The following is a 22313-nucleotide window of genomic DNA, read 5'->3' on the forward strand; positions in this document are numbered from 1 at the left end:
TCTAGGTTTCGAGAAGGCGTCCCAGCCACCTGACGGAGTCAGGGAGGCTGGCCAGCCTTCCAACCCCTAATATCTATGGTTTATGACATTCACCATTTACGTCAAGTCTGCTTGTCCATTCAACAGAGGCAGAGTTATCCGACAACATCTGCCACTTCCACACCCTGGCAACCGGCTTGCAGTAACTCACAGCAGACACTACGTAAAAGAAAACGAAACAATACTTGTGTTCGACGCCATCCTGGAAAAATGCCTCAGCTACGTGATGTTGAATCTTTTGTGCTGATTCGCCCGCGCGACTTTCGAGCATCATGCCTCCTGCTTGATTAGCGACGGTTGAGGCCAATACTGGTGAGCCAGAAGCCCTGCAACCGGGTCCGGCTGGCCTGGTAGTGCCGTCGCCTGGACAGCCTGGAGCTGGTTGTTGGGGTACACTAGCTGTCCCGGCTGCGCCTGGGTTGGGACCCACTGAGGGTGGGCAGCTTGGGCGGCCGGGAGACAGGGATACACAACTTGGCCTGGCTGCGCCGGGGCCTGACAGTACTGTGGCAGGGGACTGAGTCGAGTGGCAGGTCGGGCTGCGAATTGGACACCCGACGCGGGCTGTTCAGTTGTTACGAGGGGTGGCGGAGGGGGCACCACTTCCCGGTCTAACGATGGCGACTTGCGGAAAGTGCCAGGAGCACAGTGAGGCTCTCGGCCGTAGTTTTCCTGATTCGCGATGTACGCACTAATAATTTCAAGATCCGCGTACCCAATTTCGGTTCCGCGCTCAACGACTGTTTTACCTTTATAAACGTAGTCTTTATGAGCTACGATCAATGGATTCTTCCCAAAGTTCTGCCGAACCCAGCCACGCGTCATCCAGAATGCCGGTCCGTCTTTCTGGCAGAGGGGGACCACTTTCACCAGGCACCACGGAGCTTGAAGTCTATTCTCTCCGTACTTGCCCGGCTTGAATGGCCATCGTGATGGGATGAGGGCGGAGATGTCGGCGCCTGGACGCACCACAACGCCTTGAATACCAACGTTGCCCTGGTATCCTTCCATCGGCTTCCGCGCCGCTTTGAGATTCGTTCCGCTCTTGATCCCGGTCCGTTTTGCGTAGTACCTTTTGAACTGCCCGGGGCCGCCCAGCTGATAGATGTTGTAGACACCGGGCGCACCACGATTCAGGTAGCCGAGGAGCGTACCACCTTCGGCCTCGAGAGTGAGATCCTGGAAAGACACCGTAATAGTATCGACGTCATACTGTCCATATTGTTCCATAAAATCAGAGGGAGCTGGGGAGGGGGTGAGGCTGTTGTGAATCGGCTGTTGTCCTGCTGCGGGCGGGGGGCTTTGCCCGTTGTTGAACGGCTGCTGTCCTGGGGGCGGGGGTTGCTGTCCTGGGGGCGGGGGGGTCTGCTGGTTGTCTGACTGTTGTGCCGCAGGTTGGTCAAAGTCCCACTCCATCTCCTCTTCTATCTCTCTCAACTCCCGTTCTTTTGCTGCAAAGGCGGCGGTCCCTCGTTGGTTCTCCATTGCAGACAGTAATGCCAGTGCCGAACCCCGAAGCCTCCGCAACTTTTTCTGCTGCGAGGGGTTTTGCGACGCCTCATCTGATCTCAATCGTTTGCTAACTCCTCTGGAGGCCCCCATTGTGATGGTACTACGTTGAATGACAAAATGATCGGGCACTTATGAGCGAAAGACCGTGCCTTTATACTTTTCCCGCAATGATTTGGCGCGCCTACTGCAGATTGATGCCGTAAGCCTGCGATGACTCGAATGTGAACCGATGAAAAGTATATGCATTATCAAACCGCCTATAGTGGCTGTTAGAAGGCTGTAGGTAACCTGGTATAGGAGTTATTATACATGCCTTCAGCGGCTTTGTGCTGATATCTAGTATCGACTGGAGAGTTTCAAACCGATATTGTAAGTACTGGTACATATGTACCTACCTACCTACTGTATACCGGTACCTACAGGCAGCTAAGATGATAGGAACGGCGCTGCGGCGCCAGTTTCGAGCTGTCCCGTCGATAGCACTCCAACACAACACCTGCATGATAGAGCGATCCGAAGCGACGACAAAGCAGAGCTTGACCAGACCGAAACTTTGTCGTCGAACCCGGACCGCGAATCTGGAGGTAGACAGCGCTGCACAGCTGCCACAAACGGCAGCCGGGGCAGCCTATGACAGAAGAAGAAGAAGAAGAGGAGGAGGAGGAGGAGGAGGAGGAGGAGGAAGAAGTGATACTGTACTGTACAGTACCTACGGCGGCACAATATGGGAGGACATGAGGACATCTAGATCAACTGGAGAAACGCCGGCCGCACGTGGTGCCGCCTTAGTGGACGGCTCCCTTTGTCCGCATAGCGAAAATAGCTGCAGAAGCCATTAAAGAGCGCAACGCCATGGAAACAGCAGTAATCCGTATCTATACTGATGGAAGTGGCATCAATAGCCAGGACAGGAGTCGCTCCCGGCCGGTGTGCCACCTTCGCCGACAACCAGGCGGCACTTCAGGCTGTCCGAAACCCGAAGTGTCCATCCGGCCAGTATATCCTCATCGAGGCCATACAGGCTCTAGATGAGCTTCGGAGCCAAAAACGAAACATCCAGTCCCATTGGATTGCCTCACATGTCGGAGTGCCTGGAAACAATTGTTTCCGAACCACATTTACAACTGAAACGAGGCTGCCGACCATGCAGCCAAAGAAGCGGCGGATTCTAATTCGGCGCCACCAAACACGACGGAACCAAGGACACTTCTAGCCACCACAAGGACCAATATTCGACAAGCAATGGGCCCAAGCCTGGGCAACCGACAAACACGGACGCGACCTTTTCAAACTCGGTATTCGACCCGGCAAGGCAACACTCTCCATACACAGCAGAACACACAGAGCCATCAGCTCAGTCATCACCCAAATGCGCACTGGAAAGGTCGGCCTAGGAGCGTATTTACGCTCTATCAACAAGGCAGATTCGGGCCAGTGCCCATGCGGTTACGGCCCCCAAACCGCACGCCATATCCTGCTCGATTGCAGAGATTGGGCGGATGAAAGAGACAGAATGTGGGCAGGCAAGCGGCCATGGGTTGACCTCAAACGCATACTCTGTAGCTCGTCCATGGCAGTACAAGCAGCCAAGATGATGATCAGGACGGGACTATTGGGCCAGTTCCAAGCTGTCCCGTCCAAATACCCCAATACTCATAGCGTAGACGAGTGATTTTGTGTAGACAGAAGCTGAGGAGGGCCAGGAAGGGTCTGACAAGTCAGAGACACAGAACAGTCATGAATATTCACCTGTATGATAGAGTTGTCTGGACCGAAGATGAAGCGAACTTTGCCATAGAGAACTTCGTCTTCGGGGCCGATGACAGCAAAATCAATAGGTAGATAGAACGCTGCATAGCTGCCGTTGAAGGCGGCTGGGACAGTCTATGAATAAATGAATGAATGAATGAATGAAGAGGCTGGACCAGATCCTGGGATAACAGGCAAGTCCTGGGATAACAAACAAGTCTTGGGATGGCAGTCAAAACCTGGGATAGTAAGCTATTCCTGGGATGGCAGCTAGCTCCTGGGATATAAACTTTATCTCAGGATGGCAGTTCTGGCCCAGGACTTATGCCAAGATCCCGGGACAGATGCCAAGATCCCGGGACTGATGCTAAGATCCCGGGATTGCCGTAGAGATCCCGGGACTGATGCAAAGATCCTGGGATTGCTGTAGAGATCCCGGGACTGATGCAAAGATCCTGGGATTGCTGTAGAGATCCCGGGACTGATGCAAAGATCCTGGGATTGCTGTAGAGATCCCGGGACCGATACCAGGGTCCTGGGATTGACGCAAAGATCCCAGGAGTGATTGTATCCCGGGAGCAATTGTATCCCAGGAGTGATTTTGGTCCCAGGAGTGATTGTATCCCAGGAGCGATTGCGTCCCGGGAGTGATTTTGGTCCCAGGAGTGTTTGTGTCCCAAGAACAGATGAGTCCCAGGAGTGATTTGAGTCCCAGGAGTGATTTGAGTCCCAGGAGTGATTTAAGTCCCAGGAGTGATTGCGTCCCAGGAGCGATTGCGTCCCGGGAGTGATTTTGGTCCCAGGAGTGTTTGTGTCCTAGGAACAGATGAATCCCGGGAGTGGATGAGTCCCAGGAGTGATTGCATCCCGGGAGCGATTGTATCCCAGGAGCGATTGCGTCCTAGGAGTGATTGAGTCCCAGGAGTGATTGTGTCCCGGGAGTGATTGTATCCCAGGAGTGATTGAACCCCGACGAATATGTCCGACACAAGAACTCGGCGACTGGGTTCAGCTACGTCAAACAATACGGTTTCTAAGAAGATCTCATCCATCAGAAAATAAATATCAAGTCTGTAGTTCTGTAATTTCCAAAGTTAAAAGCCAATCAGGCCAAGTAGCGGACAACCTCTTCTGCCAGAGCTAGATCCTCCCCATTCTGAACGAATCAACTGCATAGAAAAATAGTGCCAGTCGAATATTTGCTCTCTCTACTTGGCATGTCTGTTCTAGCAAGGTGCGGCAACGCTTATTGTACAAGCCATGACAACCATCGAAGAGGTATCACAAGTGTGACCTTGACAACCAACCAGGCGAGTGACCATACGGCAGCGAAGAACATCGCTCGCGCTAGCCAGAGACATATTGTCGTCACGACGAATTTTGCGGCCAGCTGTCTCTTTGCATGCGTATACGCAAAAGTCATGGCAGCCATGAAACATCGCTCAGCTCGCGCGAGTGGCAGTGCCGCGACCATCCTACATACGCTCTGCCACAGCGAGATGCACCACGATACCGCACGAAAAGACGCGATGACATGAGGACTTTCGCTTGTGCCTCTCATAGCTTCGGATTTGAGCCAATCCATCAGTTCTCGGCTCATTTGTAGTTGTTTCGGCTGTTGTGATCAAGTCTTGCGTTGCGTTGTCAATCCATGTAAGCTGGTCTGGCTTAAGTATGCATATGCGTTTCTTCCATGAGATCCATTTTCTGTGTCTGAATCTAGCACCAAGACAACCATCACAACTTTCAACCGCAAAAACTGGCTCAGCTACGCCAAATTTTACTTATGCTCCCCATCATGTCAATTGCAATTTCTACATAATTGCATCCGCCGACCAAAGACAGAGCCATAGGCCATGCTCTACAATGGAAGGCAACACATCCCCTTTCGCCATCACCTTATCCATATTCTTCTTTCAAGACACATGTGGCAAAACTGGTTCCCCTGAAGTTCTCCTTGCGCTGCCCACAGGCACAAGGTCGACCATCGCTGCAGAGGACATGTGGGACAGCTTCGGTAGGCTGGGTGTAGACGTCGCACAGTTGCAAAGCAGAGTGAAACATTGCACCGATAACATCACCGCGGTGCATGATACCACGCATTTGCACGGTGCAGACTGTTCAGAGCGGCTACGTGCTGTGGAGGACGAACAACTGGCTGTCATCAAGTCGCGGCTTACTGAGCTTCAAACGCTGCAGGAAGAATACATTGCGCTAGATTGCAAAATAAAAGCCCTCCGTGGCCAGAAAGAACAACTAGAGGATGACATCTTGCGTTTACAGAGGCAAGATAGCATCTGGGGCGTCAGAGATCCGGACCGTGAGCAAGAGGTTCTATTCTCCGAGGACCTTGAAGCGTCGGTCGGAGATGAGGCGGACTCCGAGCTAGACCATGATATTGAATAGCAATATGCCCAATCACTCTTCTCAACTGCCGAAATGTACTGTACAGGATAGGGAGAGAGAAATGTCACACTTCTAGTATGTGATAGCGGGGCCATTTTAACTTGTGACGTATTGACGCCGGTTATCCACAGTGTCCCCGAAACTTCTCGGTGGGGTAAATATGATTGAACAAGGCCGTTTGCCAGTTACCTATGCAGATGACTCTACAGCACTGGGCAAAATGGCCTCCCACCAAATCCCACGTACTTGTCTTTAAGCCGTGCGCCGCATGCCGCCATCCACCTCCTAATAATCATGGCAACCGCCAAAAAAAAAGGGCCTATTGTACTTAAAGCAGTTAAGCAAGCTTCATTTTTGTTTTCAAGTCATTTTGCGAAGCTTTGGCGTTTCTTTCCACACTTGAAGTCGGTTACAAAATTGATAACATTCATATCCGTACCCATGCGCAAATGCTCCAGCACTCATAGTGAGCGTGAACTAGATGCAGTACAGTGCTGTAACTGTGGACTGTAGCGTGATACAGTAGTGCTGTCAGTCGTAGCTCTACCAGGCAAGAACTTGCGCGGGCCGTGTATGGCTGTAATTCTGAGATCTATAGTGCATATTCGGATCTTTGCCACGGTTGGAAGCAGCTGTCGCAGACTGAGCAGACTGGGCCACATGGGAAGCTAGAAGCGGCTCTGAGCCACAAAGTACTTCCCGACAGGCCGGCGTGGTGGCATGGGAGGGGATGCCGCGCTCTTCATCTATAAGACTGGTCAGGTCTCCGTGAAGACTAGTCTGAGGCAGCATTGGCTAGACATCCGGCACAATGAGCTTATTCGTGGAAGAGGAAGCAAACGCCCGCATCTGGAAGCAGTCCTGGCGGCTGATCTGGCCAAAGGACGACTATCTTGAAAAGCTGCTAGATCGCGGCCTTACGCCAGTCTTGGGCGGATACAGTCTGTTGGCTCAGGCGATCGACGAGTGCGACGAACTCAAGGCCGGCGAACCCAAGACCGGCGAACACAAGACCGACGAACCCAAAGCCGGCGAACCCAAGGCCGGCGAGCACAAGGCCGGCGAACCCAAGGCCGGCGAACCCAAGACCGACGAACCCAGGGTTGGAAAAAGCGAAGGCGAAAGCTTCAATTTCGTGTTTGGTGTAGTCAAAAACAAGCCTGACCTACCGGAAAAGCTCGAAGACATCCTCGGGGAAAACTTCTTCCAAGAATTCAAGGAGTCTCTTCCTTCTGACGCTATTTTCGACGATGCCAAAACGAAAGTGACGATTCCGTCCACCAAAACATGTTTCTACTTTGGACTGCACGATGGACAGTTTTGGCCCAAAGAGGTTGAGGACATGGGCTGTTTCGCCCGATCGGTGCAAGGGGCCCAAACTACGGCGGTCATTTTCTATTCTGATCCAGGTCGCGCTTTGCACACTTGCGTTGAGGGAAGTGATAATATGTTGGTGTTCACCGGAGGATTTGCTGCCGTGCTTCCAGACGGAGTTGGCGTGGATAAAGTGGCGTGGTGTGTCTCGGAGCCGCAGAGAGGTTAGGCTCTACCTATGTTACATTCATTCATTGTTTTATTACGCCCGGTGGCTTCTAGCCAATAGGGCTCACTAGCTTTGCCTAGGTACATGTTTGACTACTCGCATTCTCCGTTCCCCTTATTCCTTCCTGTCCTTTCTCGATCGTTTCTATGTCGTCTGTCCACCCCCCAAAACAACTCGCATGCCGCGTTGTTATCAATCCAAATGGACGGTGAAAGACAGTGTCAGGCCACAACCAATCACTGTGAAGGACGTAATCCTGCCTTTGCATGTTTGAAAGGCCCGATAGCCACCCAGACACGCTCCAAGAGCCAGAACCATGCAAGGGAACGAGTTGTCTAGAACATGCTGGCGCTCGGGAAGAAGAGATGCCCATACTACTAAACGCTGCAGTATGTGAACCGTGAGGCTGCATAGTCTGTTTCAAGATTTTTCCGTATTATTATTGTGTGCAGAACTGCTTGAGATCACACTCTCTGTCTTGAGAAATTAGCGTACGCTGTAACCGCTAAAATTGGGCGGTATTAGTGGGCGTCCAGGCCGTCACGCTAATCAACAGGCTGATGAGCCTGTAAACACCGGCTAATGGCTCAATTTTGGCGGTTACGGCGTGCGCTACAGTAATTTCCCAGGACAGAGAGTATGACCTCAAGCTGGTTTTGCACATGACAATATTACCCTGAGACATTTTATAAAAACTTGGAAATATGTCTGACGAGCAAAGCCAGCGTATCATGCGCAATTGTGAGCTTATATTGGGTATTGGTAACTGTGACCTCGACGTCGAAACATATGACTGGATGAATTACTTTGCGCATCATTCTTGCGACCGAGGAAAAAAATGGTGGTGTGCCCTACAAGCGCTTAAATGAATTTTGCCTGCATTCTAGATCGCTGCGAGAATTCTTGACAGGTTTTCGATTCCATCGAAATTGGTTGGAAAATAAAATACTTTACCAAAATTGGAAGCCCATCTTGCCCATGAATGTAGGTCATGAAGAAAAAACATGCGCATTTCCGAACCCCAAATATCCAGCCAATTAGCATCGATCAATAGCCTCGCCAAACGCGGCAATAATACCGTCATAGAGCCGTTCCGGATCTCCAGCCGATGCTCCAATTATCATTCTTGCTTGGTCACTGCCATGGTCTTTCTTTAGAGTCAAGACGTTCGCGAGCTCTGTCACCGCGACAACTTAGTCTCCAGGCGGCTGACCATTTGGCCCAGGTTCATATGCTGAAGAGCTGTTCGGCGCATCGCCACCCTCCAGGGTCAACACGGTCAAGGGCTCATGATGATCGGCACTCATGGTCTGGACGCCTAATTTTCACAACGCCAAACCTATCGATGACAACCTCTGCATCCGCTGGAGCATAGGCCCAGTTTCGGACGTTTTCTGTGTCCATGCCGGTAGGGTAAAGCTTCTCCATAGTAATGCGATCTCGAGTCTTTGGCTTGCCCTTCCCAATGCGTTCATGCTCAAAAAAGACATACGCAGCGTAGTAAACACCGCAGGTATTGCCTTTCCGCGGGCCTTTCATCGCTAGGAAGCGATTGAGCTGCCCAACTTGAAAGCTGAGGCTTCCATGAACATTTTCTGAGATAACGCGCAGAAAAGCCGTCTTTGTCATACCGGACTTCTTCAGATGGTTTCTGATCTTTTGCCGGACCACGTCGCATGTGTCAAAACCCGGCAAGGCACCGTCGGTACACGCTGCATATTTGAGCTCATCATTGTCCATGATGGCACCTGATGCAGACCTTTTGCTGGACTTGAGATGTGGCGTATGCGGTGATGTCTCTATCGAATGTCATCGGCTTGCTGCAACTGAGCTCCATCTTTATATTTTGCTAGAGTGAATGGGGATCGTAAGTATTGGGCTGTAGCCGTGCTATCGATAAGCCGAGAGCGTACTTGGGCCTCATCTGCCTACACAAAAGCGGATTCTTGCCGAAGGATGAAAGCCGGATATGGTGCTTAGAACGAAATCGTACTCTTCCGAAGCTAAAACCAGCTGCTTAGTATTCGGCAAACATTCATCAAGAGTCATATAGGCAGGAGCCCATCGCTTGAGTCAAAGCCAAACATCCCAGATCACGACCCTTTTGCTGCCACAGATGAACTGGTACGTCTTCCTTGCAAGCGTTTTCTCCTTCTGGCACCTAGTGTCAGCAAGACGGAGCGGACCGGCGGACTACACCTCGACAGCCACAGGGATGAAACGTTTCTCGCCAAGCAGCACCCTGTCAATTCCAGTACCGCTGTAACAGCCATCGAAAAAGACCCAAGGAGAATCTCGATGGCGAAATAGTTTGCTTCCGAGTAACTGAGATGCCCAACTTAGACTTGGCCATCTTTGAGCGAGGGACAAGTAATTTCTGTCGCCAAACGCACGAATCGCTTTCCCGAGGAAACGGAGTTTACAGCAGCGATTATGCTCAAAGCATATTTTCATACGATTTTCATTCGCATTGGGACTCCTTCGACGAGAAATTCACCGACAGCAGGAGTATCGATCCGGATACATGCCACGCGGACTTGGTGGACATCGAGCAGGAATGCCACCCCCCAAATTATGGAGGGACGATGGTCAGAAATTGTATCATCTACACATTTGGAGCTCCTTAAAGTGTAAAGTCCTTGACTTGTTTTGATCGTAAGATTCCTTGCAAGTGTCACGTTTTCCAGTACCGTTAAGACGTGCCCCTGCGGCTTGACCGCATGTTCTCGCCCGCCGATTCCGTGCCTGGCTCTCTCGCGACACGGCCTGCGTGCTCGTTGGGAGTAGATATCTATTGCATAGTATTGAATTATTAATAGTATCCAAAAATTGAAGAGCGCGTTCTGTTCGAGCAGGAATCTGTCCTCGTCTCCTGACAGAATTGCCACACTCAGTCGACGCCCGAGGTGGTTGCATGCCAGCGCATCGGTGACAGCATGCCCTGTGAGCTGCCCCCTCAATAGCCCTCCACAGTATAGTGAAGCGTTCGACAGCGAGGTCGTGATGGGTAATCTGGACTCGCTTACGTGTTTACGGTCTTCGCATGTCACCTTTGTGAAGCAGAAAACGGAAGTCTGTGGATGGTATTGCCTGATCGAGACCGATCACCTCTGCACGATTGGCTTGTAACGTTTTGACGTGTAGCGCAGGCGCAACCGAGAAAAAATCGCAAAAAAAGCATCTCGGCGCGCCTTTCCATATTTTCTGCCCGCTTTCTCTATCCGCGCTCGCGCCGCCGCTCCTTCATGGCGGCTGCTGGCTGCGTCTCCATAGCCGGAACGGCGTTGATCTTTCGCGTTTCTCAAGCGAGCTTCCATCCTTAGTGCTACCCCTGATGAGGATAGCTTCGTCATTCTATATATACAGAGCGGCGTATAGGTTGTTCTCGAGCCGGGGTCTCGCTTCATTTATTCTAGATTCTTGTCTGCGACGAACCCTCAGATTCGTCCACAGTCGGATGTACGTGCGTGTGTGCATCGGTGACCAGCATTCCCCCCCCCCCCCCCCCACCGCCCACATCATCACCCGTAACGCTATATGATCTCGCAGCGCGAGGAGGGGTGCACTCTATACCAATACCTAGCCAGACCGGTGCCAGCTCCTGGTAAGAATAACAGTGCCGCTTGTTTGGGCCGCATTATGGCGCCGGGTCTTCGCCGAGTACCAGGCAGCCCGATCCTCCCAGTATCTTGGGCCGAGATCAGCTTTACAGCGTGGGTACTAGAGGCTATCACGTTCAGGTGTTGGTTGGCTCCATTCTTGCCTCTATAGTGTTGTATTTCTCCACGTGGATGGAGATGGCGATTGTCTTCCTGCGCCAGAACAAGCCTCCGCCATTCTCTACCATAGCAAGTCAAGAAAACAGAGACCTCGGAGTCCGGATGCTGAGCGCCGTTATGCGTAAACCTTTTCACAGAATACCTGACAAATCGAGTCGCCTTTGAACATGGCACGTCGGAAAGCGCCATCCGGCTCGCTGTGACTGCGCTGGCTTTCACCCTCCGATGCGAAGTAGCTTTCAGCTCGCTCGGCTCGATGGGCCCTCGCAGTGAGGGCTTAGTGGACGCACAGTCGGCGGGTGCAAATCCGCGCTTGCACAGGCGCTGCGGCTTCGCACCGATTGCTCCAGAGTCGTCCGCTTTGCGTAGATTGTGGAGTTGTTGCTCTATGGAGGGCGCCCCTGGCGAGCAGTCGCCCACCGTGAAAGGCCGGCCACTTCTCTGTTCGCGATGTAGGCAGCAGGCGATTCTCGCTCCTTCATGCAGCCGCAAGCTTCGAGCCCTACCATCTACAGCGATCGCCTGCGTATGTACCAGTAAGTCACCAATCTTTACGGAATTGGACGGCGCAAATGCACTGCTACATACGATACGCACGCGATCACACCTATGATAATTGAATGGACAGGCAGCGCGCATAACGGTCTAAACAAACGTTGTCACGCATTGGCTAGCTACAAACACTCATGGGCCTCTAGCCTCAAGAATGCACTAAGGTTTCCGACCAAGTCTGGAGAAGAAAAATTGGCTGATTCTTTCCAAACGGACTCCGAACGTAGACAAATCCGTGAGGGCTTGGGAACCTCACCCGCTTTGCATTGTGTGGTCGCACTGTGCATCTGGCGGCAGCGGCTGGGTTCTTCGTGGCAAAGCATTCTGTTAGCGGCTATAATGATCACCGTTTTGAGACTGATGATCGACCTCAAATCGGTTGTGAAAAGGATTCTTCCTGAAAAGTCCGTAAACGAGCGGAGCAGCCAGGGCAGCGCTCGACAGCGCAATGCTCGCGAAACCGCCCACGGTAGAGAAGCCCGCGTCCAGTTGACCGTCTTGCAGATGCACTCTGGAGACTGTATACATCACGAAAGCAAAAAGAGAACTGAGAACTGCCGCCCAGAACCCGAACATCTGAGCGAGCAGGGAATATTTGGAAAATCTGCTTTCCAGGCTCCTCTGACCCAGGCAGACGGTGATAGCGAACCAGATGAGCGAGAGAAGAAGAAAGACCGTTGACATGATATCCACCAGTAGAAACACAGCAACGGGGTAGCAGAAGTCGTGGTCGGTCTTGAAGCAGAGGGCGTATGTGCCAGCTCTCACGGAACGGATGGCCGCATCCGCAGCATCAGACTCGGACCGTTTCGGAGAGGTCCATTGAAAGAATCCGGCGTAGCGACACCGGCACACCATGACGACGCTCAGAATCAGCACAACCAAGGCAAAAAACTGCCTCCCGTAGTAGATATACTTGTGCATGCCGTGAATGTCCATGGTGCTAGACGTGGTGATAGCACAGAGCAAGACGGTGCAGGGCTAACTCGCGCTGCTCGCTGGCAGATTCTTATACGCATTGCCTGTCGTCTGGTATGGCGGTAGGATTTGACCGCTTCCAGCAAATTAGTGCTCATGACCCCTACATATAGTGCGACGCTCTTCCTGCATGCGCTTGAGCCTGGCTGTAGAGACATCTAGACGGACAACCATGACTGAAAGTACGTTCACCACGTCGCGTTCCGGCCAATGCACCGTCCTCCGCCCTTTTAACATAATTCTCCAGTAGATCAAGCCAAACTTTTCATGAGCGACAGCGACGCAGGCTCGAGCTCCGAGATTGCATCGAGCGAAGCCGACACCGATAGCACGGGTAGCCTCCGTGACTTTGTCGTCGGCGAGGGTAGCGAGTTTGTGCCCGACTCGGAGACAGCCTCGGTCGCATCGATTCGGAGTGGCGAACGCCTAAAGATATCGGAAACTCTCGATTATGTGATTCTGGACCTCATCAGACTGCGTGACTTGATGCACGAACGCGTCGTCGTCGAAACTGCCGAGAGCGACACGAGCACGTAGATAGTGATCTTAGAAACAATGCGATTTAGAAGTACTCTCCGCTAGCCCTCTCTCTTTTACGTTCTACCTCGTTTTCGTGTACAACTGTCAAGTAAATCTTGTAGAGCTCCCTCGACACCTCCATTGCCTTCTCCATCGCATTGTACAGACGAGCAAAGTGTTTCCGCGCTTTATCGAGCCTCTGCTGCAGCTCAGCATTCTGCATGACCAGCTGCCGTTCCAGCGTCTGGTACATTTCGCAACTCCCTGGCAGCGCATTATTCCTGACGGCCGCGCGGGGTGTCCGCGCCCCGTCGATACCGCAGCTCTCGGGCGGCACATCGTTGTCGCCGCTTGTCTGGTGCTCCCGCGCCTGGGCGGTGATTTGTTCGAGGAGATCGTCGAGCGCGAAAGAATCCTCGAACGCGGAGGAGTCCTCGAGCGTGAAAGAAGATGAGTACACACTGGATGTTGCGCGGGCGTGCGACTCCATGGCGAGGCGGCGCTGTGTGCGAGCGTGGCCATGCCAGCGGGGAGCAGCACGTATATGGATGCCTGTGGTTGCCTGTACAGGTCTGATTCCGGCCACGTCCTTTAGAGTTTCCCATGGAGGCTGAGCGACCGTCTCGCGCCACCTTTGGCGGAGATGTCTGCAGCGGCTGTTGAAGACCGCGGCGGCGAAAACTGGCGGCCCGGAGAGCCGAGAGCGACAAGGAGACCGCCCATGAGAGCGCTGGATGGCACCTTGCCGGATCCACGGGACAACCGGTGCTCACGATCGGCCTCGGCGCCAATGCCATTCTCACGCAGGATTCAAGTTAAAGTCATGTATTGTATTGATAGTATATTCAGTAACCACATCTACATTAGACATGCCGTCGACCAGATCATCCGTGCGCCCCTGCGATAGCCATGCGTTTCGTTCTTACCTGCAATGCGGGCTGATGGTACGTGCTTCACCGGCCGAGTACATCGACCGCACGCTCCCACCCGCGCTCGCCGCGCTTACTGTGTCTGTAACGATGCCAAACCCAACCAAACACGGTCATTTTTCCGTTAGCCAGTCCCAGCCAAGACTGTTGACAGAACCGACCGGCCGCGAGATACGAGTCACGGTGAGCCGGGTTTTCTGCTTGCGGAATGGCCACGCCGTGGCCAGAGCGGACCCACGCCGCCTGTAGAGCTGAAATATGCCGAGTCCCATCACGCCGCAAGCCGCCGCCCCTCCTACTACGGCCCCCACAGTGATCCCCGTCTGCTTCGACGAGCCGGACGTGCCCGGCGAGGCATCGCACGGCGGCGAAGCACAGTCCATCCCGCCATCGTCGTCGGTGATTTTGATGGATGGATCGATGAGTGCCGTCAAGTTTCTTTGCATGTCTCCTCCGCCGGTGTAGATCTCGGATCTCGGGTCGAGGATCTCTCTCTGCAACTCATCGACGGAAGCCTTCGGATAGTGCAGCTTTGCCACCGTCGCAATGTAACCCACAGTAGCTTGCGTGTCGTAGGGGACAAGCTTCGCGACCTGGATCGCGCCGCGCTGGACTGTTCCGTGCGCCAAGGCGACGGGGAGCACCTCGAATATCTGGGCCGCGGCTTGCAGATGCTGGGACACGAACACATAGTTCAGCGGGAAAAGGAAACCGAGCTGGATGAGATTGCCATCCGTCGAACTACGTGCGCTGTTGGGCAGAATGACGCGAGGCAGGCCCTGCAAAGGCGTCGCGGCTGACGAGGGTCGAACCCGTGTTGGGCTGGCGGCCTCTGTAAGTATTGTCGTCGGGACGGCCCCGCCGCTGGAGAGCGTTACTGCGCTCGCCGTAGAAGTGCGGCGGGTGGAATCACTACCCTGTTTGGTCTGACTAGTCACGGTGCCACCATTAGAGGCCAGGTTCTCGGCTACGTTTACATGAACCCCGGCCGGAGGGGTCGTGGGGGACGTGGCGATCAACAGACTACCGTCTACGGTTGTGTTCGCGCCACTCGCCGCAGCATGCATGGCCGTCTGCGGCTTGGACGCGGAAGCGGGAGGCAATGCCGTCGTCGCCGCCCATGGCGTCCGGGAAGTGCTCACGCTGCCTGAGGCGCCATCCTGACGCGATCGGGACGTGACGTCCGCAGTCGCTGTGCTGTGCGCTGTGCGGGAGAGCGCGCTGGCGAGCGTCAGTGTCCGAGTCCTGCTCGGCACCCCCGAGGTAGCTTGGCGGAGTGCGGTCGGGGAGGTTGAATGGACGGAGGGTGATTGACGGTCTGCGGGAGGCTCCGTGGGCTTCACAGCCTCAGCCCCAGTTGTAGACCAACCAAGCCCAGGCTTGTGCGTCGCCGTGCTCGCTGGGCCTGCCTTGTCCCCGCTTCCAGGCTGAACTGAGCTTGGATAGGATGCTGTAGTTGCGTCTGTGGACGCGGGCCCGGCCACAGGGTTGCTGCTCAGGCCCGACTCTGGCTGTGTGGTAGTTAGGATTGCGAACGTTGTCGGTTTTACTGTGTAGGTGCTCCAGCTTGTGCTGGCCTGCGTAGTAGTCAAATCGCCAGCATTGGTGGGTGCCACTACGGGGTCACTGCCCGGGTCCGGGCTACCGCGCACCGCGGTCGGACGGCCAGAGGTAGTCGGATCTAGGGTGTGGGTACTGCTCGAGCCTGGTTTATCGGCAGAACTTGCTGGTTCTCCCGCGGGGTTGCTCCCTGGATTCGAACTGCCGTAGCCCAAAGACGAATCGCTAGAACTTGCTGGCACCCTACCAGGGCTGCTAGTGCCGCCTAGACTGCTCAATATCACCGTCGACGGATCAGAAATTGTCGGTTCTGCACCAGGGGTGCTTTTCGATCTGAAGCTGCTATCTACTATGGTCGAATCCCCAGGACTCGTTGGTGCCGTCACGGCGGTGCTGCTCGAGCCTGGCCTTACGGGCGGTGTGGTGGGGGGCCAGGTGGTTGTTCGTTGCGTGGTAAGACTGCTGCCAGCAGCTGAGGATATCACGGGCGACACTGACATCGTGGACGTCGACAGGGCCGCCTGGGTTGTGTTGAGGAACAGCAGGCCACCTGCGCTGCGCGGTGCTGCATTTCGTAGGAAAGAAGCCGCCGCGGGATGCGTTATCGCAGCAACGTAAAGCAGAAGCTTCATTTGCGCTTTCTCATGCCCCGACCAAGGTCAATAAGGCCTCCAGCCCAGCTCCAGGGCAGCGTCTACTTATACGTGTCCGTACGGAGCAGACTCGCGCGGCCGCGGTCGCGCCACCCGGCCACGAAAAGTAGGACGCAGCGTCCTTTTGTGCTGTCCGCATGGTCAGCCAGTTTTGACCCCGTCCACAAGACGTGGCACTCGACCATTCAAGAGCCACATTTGGGCCCTAGCTGAGGGGAACGCACCGGATGTCGTGCCTATAAGACGGCTGACGTGTCTGCTGGCCGGCATGAAGCTACAGCCATCTGCTCTGCTGCCGGTAACATGCTCTGTGAAGCATTCCGGCGGGCGCTCCGCCGGCGACCGGCCAAGAGCCAGGGACGTTCCGCGCACCAGAGTCGCAAGGACTCGTACAGAGTCAGCCGAAACGTGGTCGTTATCAAGTTCAGCCATACGCTTCCCTTTGACGGGGACTGTGCGGAGACGAGCGAGGCAACCGGATTTGTCGTGGATGCCAAGAGAGGGTACAGATGCAGAATCCCGCGGCAGGTCGGTCTGCTGATCCGTGCGTTCTAGCTACATTCTCACAAACCGACACGTGGCCGGCCCGGGACCGTTCTGGGGCTTGTGCATTTTCGGCCAGGAAGCGGTCTCCTGCCGGCCTCTCTACATCGACCCCATTCACGACTTTGCCTTTCTCAAGTACGACCCGGAAGGCGTTCAAAATACGAAGATAGACGGCCTGGGGCTCAGTCCAGATGGCGCATTCGGTAATTGACCCACCGGCACCCGGCGCAGTACGGAGGAAGTCTAACCATTCGTGTAGTCGGCCAGCCGGTACTTGTGGTCGGCAACGACGCCGGCGAGGCCACCAGCATCATCGACGGCGCGATCAGCCGGGTAGACCGTAACGCCCCGGAGTATGACGGGCCGTACAGTGACTTCAACATCAGCTATTACATGGCCAACATGAACCTGAGCGGCGGCATATCCGGCAGCCCAGCCTTGGGCGAAAATGGCCTCGTGCTGGGGATGGTGTCCGGGGGGATGACGAACGGTGCGATATGCTTCATACTGCCGACAGGCCCTGTTCTGCGAACCCTGAACCGTCTACGCCAAGGTCAGCACGTCGCCCGAGGCGACATTCAGTGTCGGTTCACGATGAAGGCGCTCCACGAGTGCAAGGGCTTGGGACTGGGCTCGGAGTGGGAGGAAAGATTCCGCAAGCTGATCACGCCGTCCGGCGGGCTGCTCGTCGCGGAGACAGTCCTACCGGGCGGTCCCTCCCGCGGGAGGATTCTCCCTGGCGACATTCTTCTCGAGGTGAACGGGGCGGCCGTGCTCCGGTTCGACGAGCTTGAGAATGCGTTCGACGAGCATGTGGACGAGCAGGTTTCCGTAAGCCTGCTCCGGAACGGGGAGCTGGTTCTCGGCATGGTCAACGTCGTCAACCTCTACGACGTCACGCCGAAACGTGTGGTGTCGTATGCAGGCCTCTTCTGCCATGACGTATCATACGTGCAAGCCGTCCGCGCGTCCGTGGCCGCTCGTGGCGTCTATGTTGCGGAGTCCGCGGGGCCGCTGACGATCGGCGACGGCGAGCCCGGCTGGGTCATCCACAGCCTGAACGGGCAAGTGATTCACAGTCTGGAAGAGTTCCTGGATCGGTTGACGATGTTTCACAAGGGCCAAAGCGTCGTGGTGACGTACGCCCGTCTCGAGAGCCTTTATCGACGCAGCGCCTCCGTCCTGACGCTCTACGCTCCGAGCGGCATCACCGTGTTCTCCGAGGATGATGCGACGGGTCTCTGGCGCAGCGCCACGATGCATCTGCGCCCGTCGCCGCCGCCGTCGTCGCCACGCATCGGCTACTTGAACAGGATCTCGCCCCACGCCCGGTGTCCGGCCATCATAGCCAATTTGGTCCACGTCGAGAGCCGGGCGTATCTGTCCCTGGACGGCTACCCGGCCACGCTGGCTCGAGGGATGGGCGTCGTCGTTGATGCCGAGGCGGGCCTCGCCGTCGTCTCCCGGAGGGTTGTGCCGCACAAGGCATGCTATCTAAGAATAACGTTCGGCTCGTCGGCGGAGGTGGCGGCGCGGTGCGTGTTTCTGCACGCACATCACTGCTACGCGATCATTCAATTTGACGCCTCGTCGGCGCCACCTGGCGCCGACGGCGTTACGCTCGACCAGCGCCGGCCGCACAGCGGCTCCGAGGCCAGCCTCATCTACTTCAGCGGACCGGAGCAGCTGCTGCGGGGTGACGCTGTACAACGGTCGGTCGTGCTCACGCGCCCGTCGCCTCGCCCGAACACGCCGTCCCTCAGATGCCAGCCGGTCAATGCGGATCTGCTCGGGCTCGAGGAGGCTTCCGAGGTGCAGCGCGCAGACGGTGTAGTCGTGAGCTCGGACGGATCGGTCCAGGCCATCTGGATGCCCGGCATAGGCGGCCTGCCGGCGGCGAGCTTGTCCAAGTCGCTGTCCCGCTTCGCGCACGATTCCGCGCCCGACCTTCATGTGATACCCGCGGAGATGGAGGTCATCTCGACACGTCAAGCGCGGATCATGGGTGTGCCGGAGGACTTTCTCCTATCTGTTGCAGAGTCGACCTGCACTTCTAGCATTTTCATGGTGAAACGAGCCTTTACCACCCAGCTGACGGAGGGTGATGTCGTGTTGGCGTTGGACGAGACATTGCCCACGTGCTGGGGGGATTTTGAGGTGAGCCATCCTCGCGCTATCCCTGCACGCGTGTGGCGGCACGGCGCAGCGCAGGAGCTCGAACTGAAGAGTATTCGAGTGGATGCTCTGGAAACAACTCGCTGTGTTGAGTTTTGTGGGGCATCGATCCAGCCCACGCCTCTCACCGTCCGCCACTGGCTGAGCCCCGACCAGGCCCTGGACGCTTACGACATTTATATCACGGACGTGCGGGCGGGATCGACCGCGGCCCTGTATTCCCTGCCAAAGAAGGCATTCGTCACCAAAATCGACGGCGAGCTGCTGCGAGACTTCGATGCCTTCGTGGCCGTGGCCAAGAGCCTCTCAGACGGTCGGGTCTTCACCATGACGACGGTGACGCTCAACGGGTGCGAGGATGTCTGTGTTCTACAGTCGAACGAAGAGCACCATCCCTTCGCGGAGTGGACTTTCGACGGCGCAGAGTTCGTGAATAAAACATTGTATCCCTCATAGCATGCTAGCAGCCATAGACCTAACGCCTTGCCGCGGCACACGATAGACCAGCGACGTTGGGCGGGCGGCTCGCTGCCTCGGTCCGGCCTTCTCCGGGTGCTAAGTACTACCCGTCGCGATCGTCTGGACAGAGCTTAACTCTGATCCCCGCACTGCTGGCTGCCAATATATTTGCCTTGGTTTTGATCGGCAGAAGGAAACATTCTTATTTAGTATGTAGGACTACATCTATGCGTAGAGTGGAGTGCTCATCGCAGGTCCCCAAAATGCCTTCAACAGCCAGACCACTGCCAGAGCGCGTGAATAGCCCCGCCTGACTTTGTCGCCGAAGAGCTGCGAGCGCAAGCAAAATACAGCCCGGCAGCGACCACAGGACAGGCAGCAAGCACCGCGAACATGCTCAGCAGACGACCCTGGCCCTCGCTCCCGCGCCCGCGCTCGGCATACGGCCCGTTGCTGAACACGACCCGTGAATACCTAGTCCGCCACCCCAGGGAAGGAAGACGCACGCGCATAAATTCCTGTAGCGTCTTGCGAAGTCCATGGATCGTGGACCCAGATGTTCGCATCTCAAGGTAGTTCTGCATCGCCAGGTCGTTGGTCGTGTGTGCATCTTTCCAACGGCTGGAGGAATATTCTGCCAGTGCCTGCGTGCGTGTCCTGGCAGCTTCGATGGACGAGGCAGCCCTCCCTTCGCAGGGAGCCGCGTCTGCCGCCTGCGCGTGCTTGTCCAGCACAGAAAATAAAACACGGACGTCCTCCATGCCCTCGTTCATGCCTTGGCCATAGAAGAGAGCCATCGCGTGCGCCGCGTCCCCGAGGATGACGCCGGAGGACCCGAAATGGTATGGCTTACATTTAATGCTGATTATGGACTGGTGCGGGCCCTGGCTCAACGAACGGATCAGGTCCGTGTCGGAGATGCGATCTCGGACGCCTGGAAAGTTTGTATCAAAAAACTGAGGGATCTGGGATTCGTCGGCTCGTAAAGAAGCGAAACGACCCGCCGGCATGAAGAGGGTGCAGGCAAATGAATCATCCTGCGCTAGTCAGCAACGACAAAAAAAGACGTTTTCGCCGCGTGATGAGCTGTCAGGTGGCTTTACCTTGCTGGGAACGGCGATGAACATGGAATCTCCTGCGGGCCAGATGTGCAGGTGGTCCGGTGAGAACCTCCAGGCGCACGACCCATCGGCCTGTGCCTTGCCAGACTTCATGCGAAACTCGCACCAGAGCACATCGAGGTACTCATGCCGGTAGTCCATGCGAGAGACCTTCGTCATGTTGGGCCGGACGGTAGAGTGCGCGCCGTCGGCGCCGACCATGATATCGAACCTGACCTCTGTGGTCTGGGAAAGCCAGTCTCTGTCCTCAAACAGCGCCCTGCCACTGTGAAAATCGGCACTGATGAGCTTGTGGTTGAAGAATAGTTTTACATTGGGCAGAGCATCGAGGGAGTCAAGGAGTGCTGCGACCAGAGCTGTCCTATCGATGGCGAGGCCGGTCTGCCGCATTCGGTGGTTAGTATGATATGCGCGTTTCTCTGCTTTGACCGGTAGCCACTCACTCCCCCGAGAGCGTCTAAACCCTGTGACGATTGGAGGAGGCCCCCGAATGCGCTCTTTGCGTGAATCATTCTGCCTCGCAGACATACAGAGCTAGCAATGACACGTTGGAGAAGCTCTGGCTGGCCGACATGACGCAGGGTGCTCATGCCGCGCTCCGAGATGACGAGGTTGACAGGCTGTCCAGGACCGAGAGAGCCGCCCGCAGAATCACGAAGATATGTGTCTTGTTAGGAGTCGGATCAAGATGAGTACGGTATCTGAGTGGCTGCAATCAAGCTTGAATGCGAGCATTGACGAGTACATACCTGGACGTAGCTCATAAACCGCGACGGCGAAGCCTCGCTGAGCCGCATACAACGCAGCTAAAGCCCCGACCGGACCAGCACCAACAATGACCATTCTCTGTGACTGCGTCATGATGGAGGTGGGATCAAGGTGGAGCCTGCTGGGCGTGCGGTCGCGTGTCTGCAAGAACTGCTGATGTGAGGAAGTAAATGCGACGGGCGCGAGGAAGCAACATTCGACGCGTTCATTAAATGTGCGTGTTCGTGGAGTGTCATCAAGCTCAACACATTTCCAACACACATGGATTCACATCGCGCGAAGCTTGCAGCTTTTTCAGGGTCGACAATGGCTCCGCATTGTTTTCTGGCTGCTCATGGCACGTCATGCGCTTTTGGACACAGCTCTCCTTCCGCCCGGAGGCATATTCCGGATGAACGTGCTTTGCGACTTCCGCGGCAATTAAGATTACTGGGGTGCTCGTATCAATGGCAAATCACGAACTGGACCCGAATCAAGTCCCTTCTCTGTCGCATGTTGCACGGGGAGCACTTTCAAATCGCCACTTTACCTCGCGGTGGACGAGACATACGACGCGCTTGTCACAGGCTCATCTGGCCATCTCGGCACAGCGCGTAACGGTATGCTAAGTCTGCCGTCGCTTTGCTTCAAGCCGCTTGGCGTCGACATCCTGCCGTTCGCGACGACGACCCGGGCCGGCAGCATAACATCAATGGACTTCAACTCATCCATCCTGTGCGGCAGCCGTATCAGGCATACAATCCACGTCGCCATTTTGCGCAAGCCTCACGTCGAAACGCATGCTACATTATCGAAACAGCGGCGAAGTTAGCGTCTCAGGTTGACAGTTTCGTGCTCGTTAGCACGACTAGCAGTTTCGGAGAGGCGTCGAACCCGGCTCCCGGGACCCCTGCAGCATGGACCCTGCAGCATGGACTGACGAGTCTGTGATACCTCAGCCTAAAATAAAGATAGGTATAGCGTGACAAGTCTTGTGGCAGAAGACATGGTGTTTTCTGATACAGAAGCAGACAGACCTCCCTATC

At 55.3% G+C, this 22313-nt stretch overlaps 11 protein-coding genes across 11 annotated transcripts; 4 read left to right on the forward strand and 7 right to left on the reverse strand.

The window, feature by feature from the left end:
• Positions 1-309: 309 nt before the first annotated feature.
• Positions 310-1524, reverse strand: V2A60_002415 (uncharacterized protein; the record flags this gene model as incomplete). The annotated part of the gene is made up of 1 exon (XM_083253766.1): positions 310-1524. The coding sequence occupies one exon, from the start codon at positions 1522-1524 to the stop codon at positions 310-312; it is 1215 nt and encodes a 404-aa protein (XP_083109892.1).
• Positions 1525-5166: 3642 nt separating this feature from the next.
• On the forward strand, positions 5167-5706 carry V2A60_002416 (uncharacterized protein; the record flags this gene model as incomplete). Its single annotated transcript, XM_083253767.1, has 1 exon — positions 5167-5706. One exon carries the CDS (start codon positions 5167-5169, stop codon positions 5704-5706), a length of 540 nt encoding a protein of 179 aa, XP_083109893.1.
• Positions 5707-6517: 811 nt separating this feature from the next.
• Positions 6518-7249, forward strand: V2A60_002417 (uncharacterized protein; the record flags this gene model as incomplete). The annotated part of the gene is made up of 1 exon (XM_083253768.1): positions 6518-7249. One exon carries the CDS (start codon positions 6518-6520, stop codon positions 7247-7249), a length of 732 nt encoding a protein of 243 aa, XP_083109894.1.
• Positions 7250-8536: 1287 nt separating this feature from the next.
• On the reverse strand, positions 8537-8989 carry V2A60_002418 (uncharacterized protein; the record flags this gene model as incomplete). Its single annotated transcript, XM_083253769.1, has 1 exon — positions 8537-8989. The coding sequence occupies one exon, from the start codon at positions 8987-8989 to the stop codon at positions 8537-8539; it is 453 nt and encodes a 150-aa protein (XP_083109895.1).
• Positions 8990-11907: 2918 nt separating this feature from the next.
• Positions 11908-12519, reverse strand: V2A60_002419 (uncharacterized protein; the record flags this gene model as incomplete). Its single annotated transcript, XM_083253770.1, has 1 exon — positions 11908-12519. The coding sequence occupies one exon, from the start codon at positions 12517-12519 to the stop codon at positions 11908-11910; it is 612 nt and encodes a 203-aa protein (XP_083109896.1).
• A 211-nt stretch (positions 12520-12730) lies between these two features.
• Positions 12731-13095, forward strand: V2A60_002420 (uncharacterized protein; the record flags this gene model as incomplete). Its single annotated transcript, XM_083253771.1, has 2 exons — positions 12731-12740; positions 12806-13095. The coding sequence occupies 2 exons, from the start codon at positions 12731-12733 to the stop codon at positions 13093-13095; spliced, it is 300 nt and encodes a 99-aa protein (XP_083109897.1).
• Positions 13096-13120: 25 nt separating this feature from the next.
• On the reverse strand, positions 13121-13567 carry V2A60_002421 (uncharacterized protein; the record flags this gene model as incomplete). Its single annotated transcript, XM_083253772.1, has 1 exon — positions 13121-13567. One exon carries the CDS (start codon positions 13565-13567, stop codon positions 13121-13123), a length of 447 nt encoding a protein of 148 aa, XP_083109898.1.
• A 101-nt stretch (positions 13568-13668) lies between these two features.
• V2A60_002422 (uncharacterized protein) lies at positions 13669-13948 on the reverse strand (the record flags this gene model as incomplete). Its single annotated transcript, XM_083253773.1, has 2 exons — positions 13669-13875; positions 13940-13948. The coding sequence occupies 2 exons, from the start codon at positions 13946-13948 to the stop codon at positions 13669-13671; spliced, it is 216 nt and encodes a 71-aa protein (XP_083109899.1).
• Positions 13949-14119: 171 nt separating this feature from the next.
• On the reverse strand, positions 14120-16198 carry V2A60_002423 (uncharacterized protein; the record flags this gene model as incomplete). Its single annotated transcript, XM_083253774.1, has 1 exon — positions 14120-16198. The coding sequence occupies one exon, from the start codon at positions 16196-16198 to the stop codon at positions 14120-14122; it is 2079 nt and encodes a 692-aa protein (XP_083109900.1).
• Positions 16199-16522: 324 nt separating this feature from the next.
• On the forward strand, positions 16523-19396 carry V2A60_002424 (uncharacterized protein; the record flags this gene model as incomplete). The annotated part of the gene is made up of 3 exons (XM_083253775.1): positions 16523-16722; positions 16775-16968; positions 17025-19396. 3 exons carry the CDS (start codon positions 16523-16525, stop codon positions 19394-19396), a joined length of 2766 nt encoding a protein of 921 aa, XP_083109901.1.
• A 272-nt stretch (positions 19397-19668) lies between these two features.
• On the reverse strand, positions 19669-21381 carry V2A60_002425 (FAD-dependent oxidoreductase; the record flags this gene model as incomplete). Its single annotated transcript, XM_083253776.1, has 4 exons — positions 19669-20436; positions 20503-20901; positions 20964-21187; positions 21270-21381. 4 exons carry the CDS (start codon positions 21379-21381, stop codon positions 19669-19671), a joined length of 1503 nt encoding a protein of 500 aa, XP_083109902.1.
• Between the last annotated feature and the right edge of the window lie 932 nt (positions 21382-22313).

Source organism: Cordyceps javanica, chromosome 1 (genome assembly GCF_051103115.1).
Source record: "Cordyceps javanica chromosome 1, complete sequence".
Classification (NCBI taxonomy): Eukaryota; Fungi; Ascomycota; class Sordariomycetes; order Hypocreales; family Cordycipitaceae; genus Cordyceps; species Cordyceps javanica.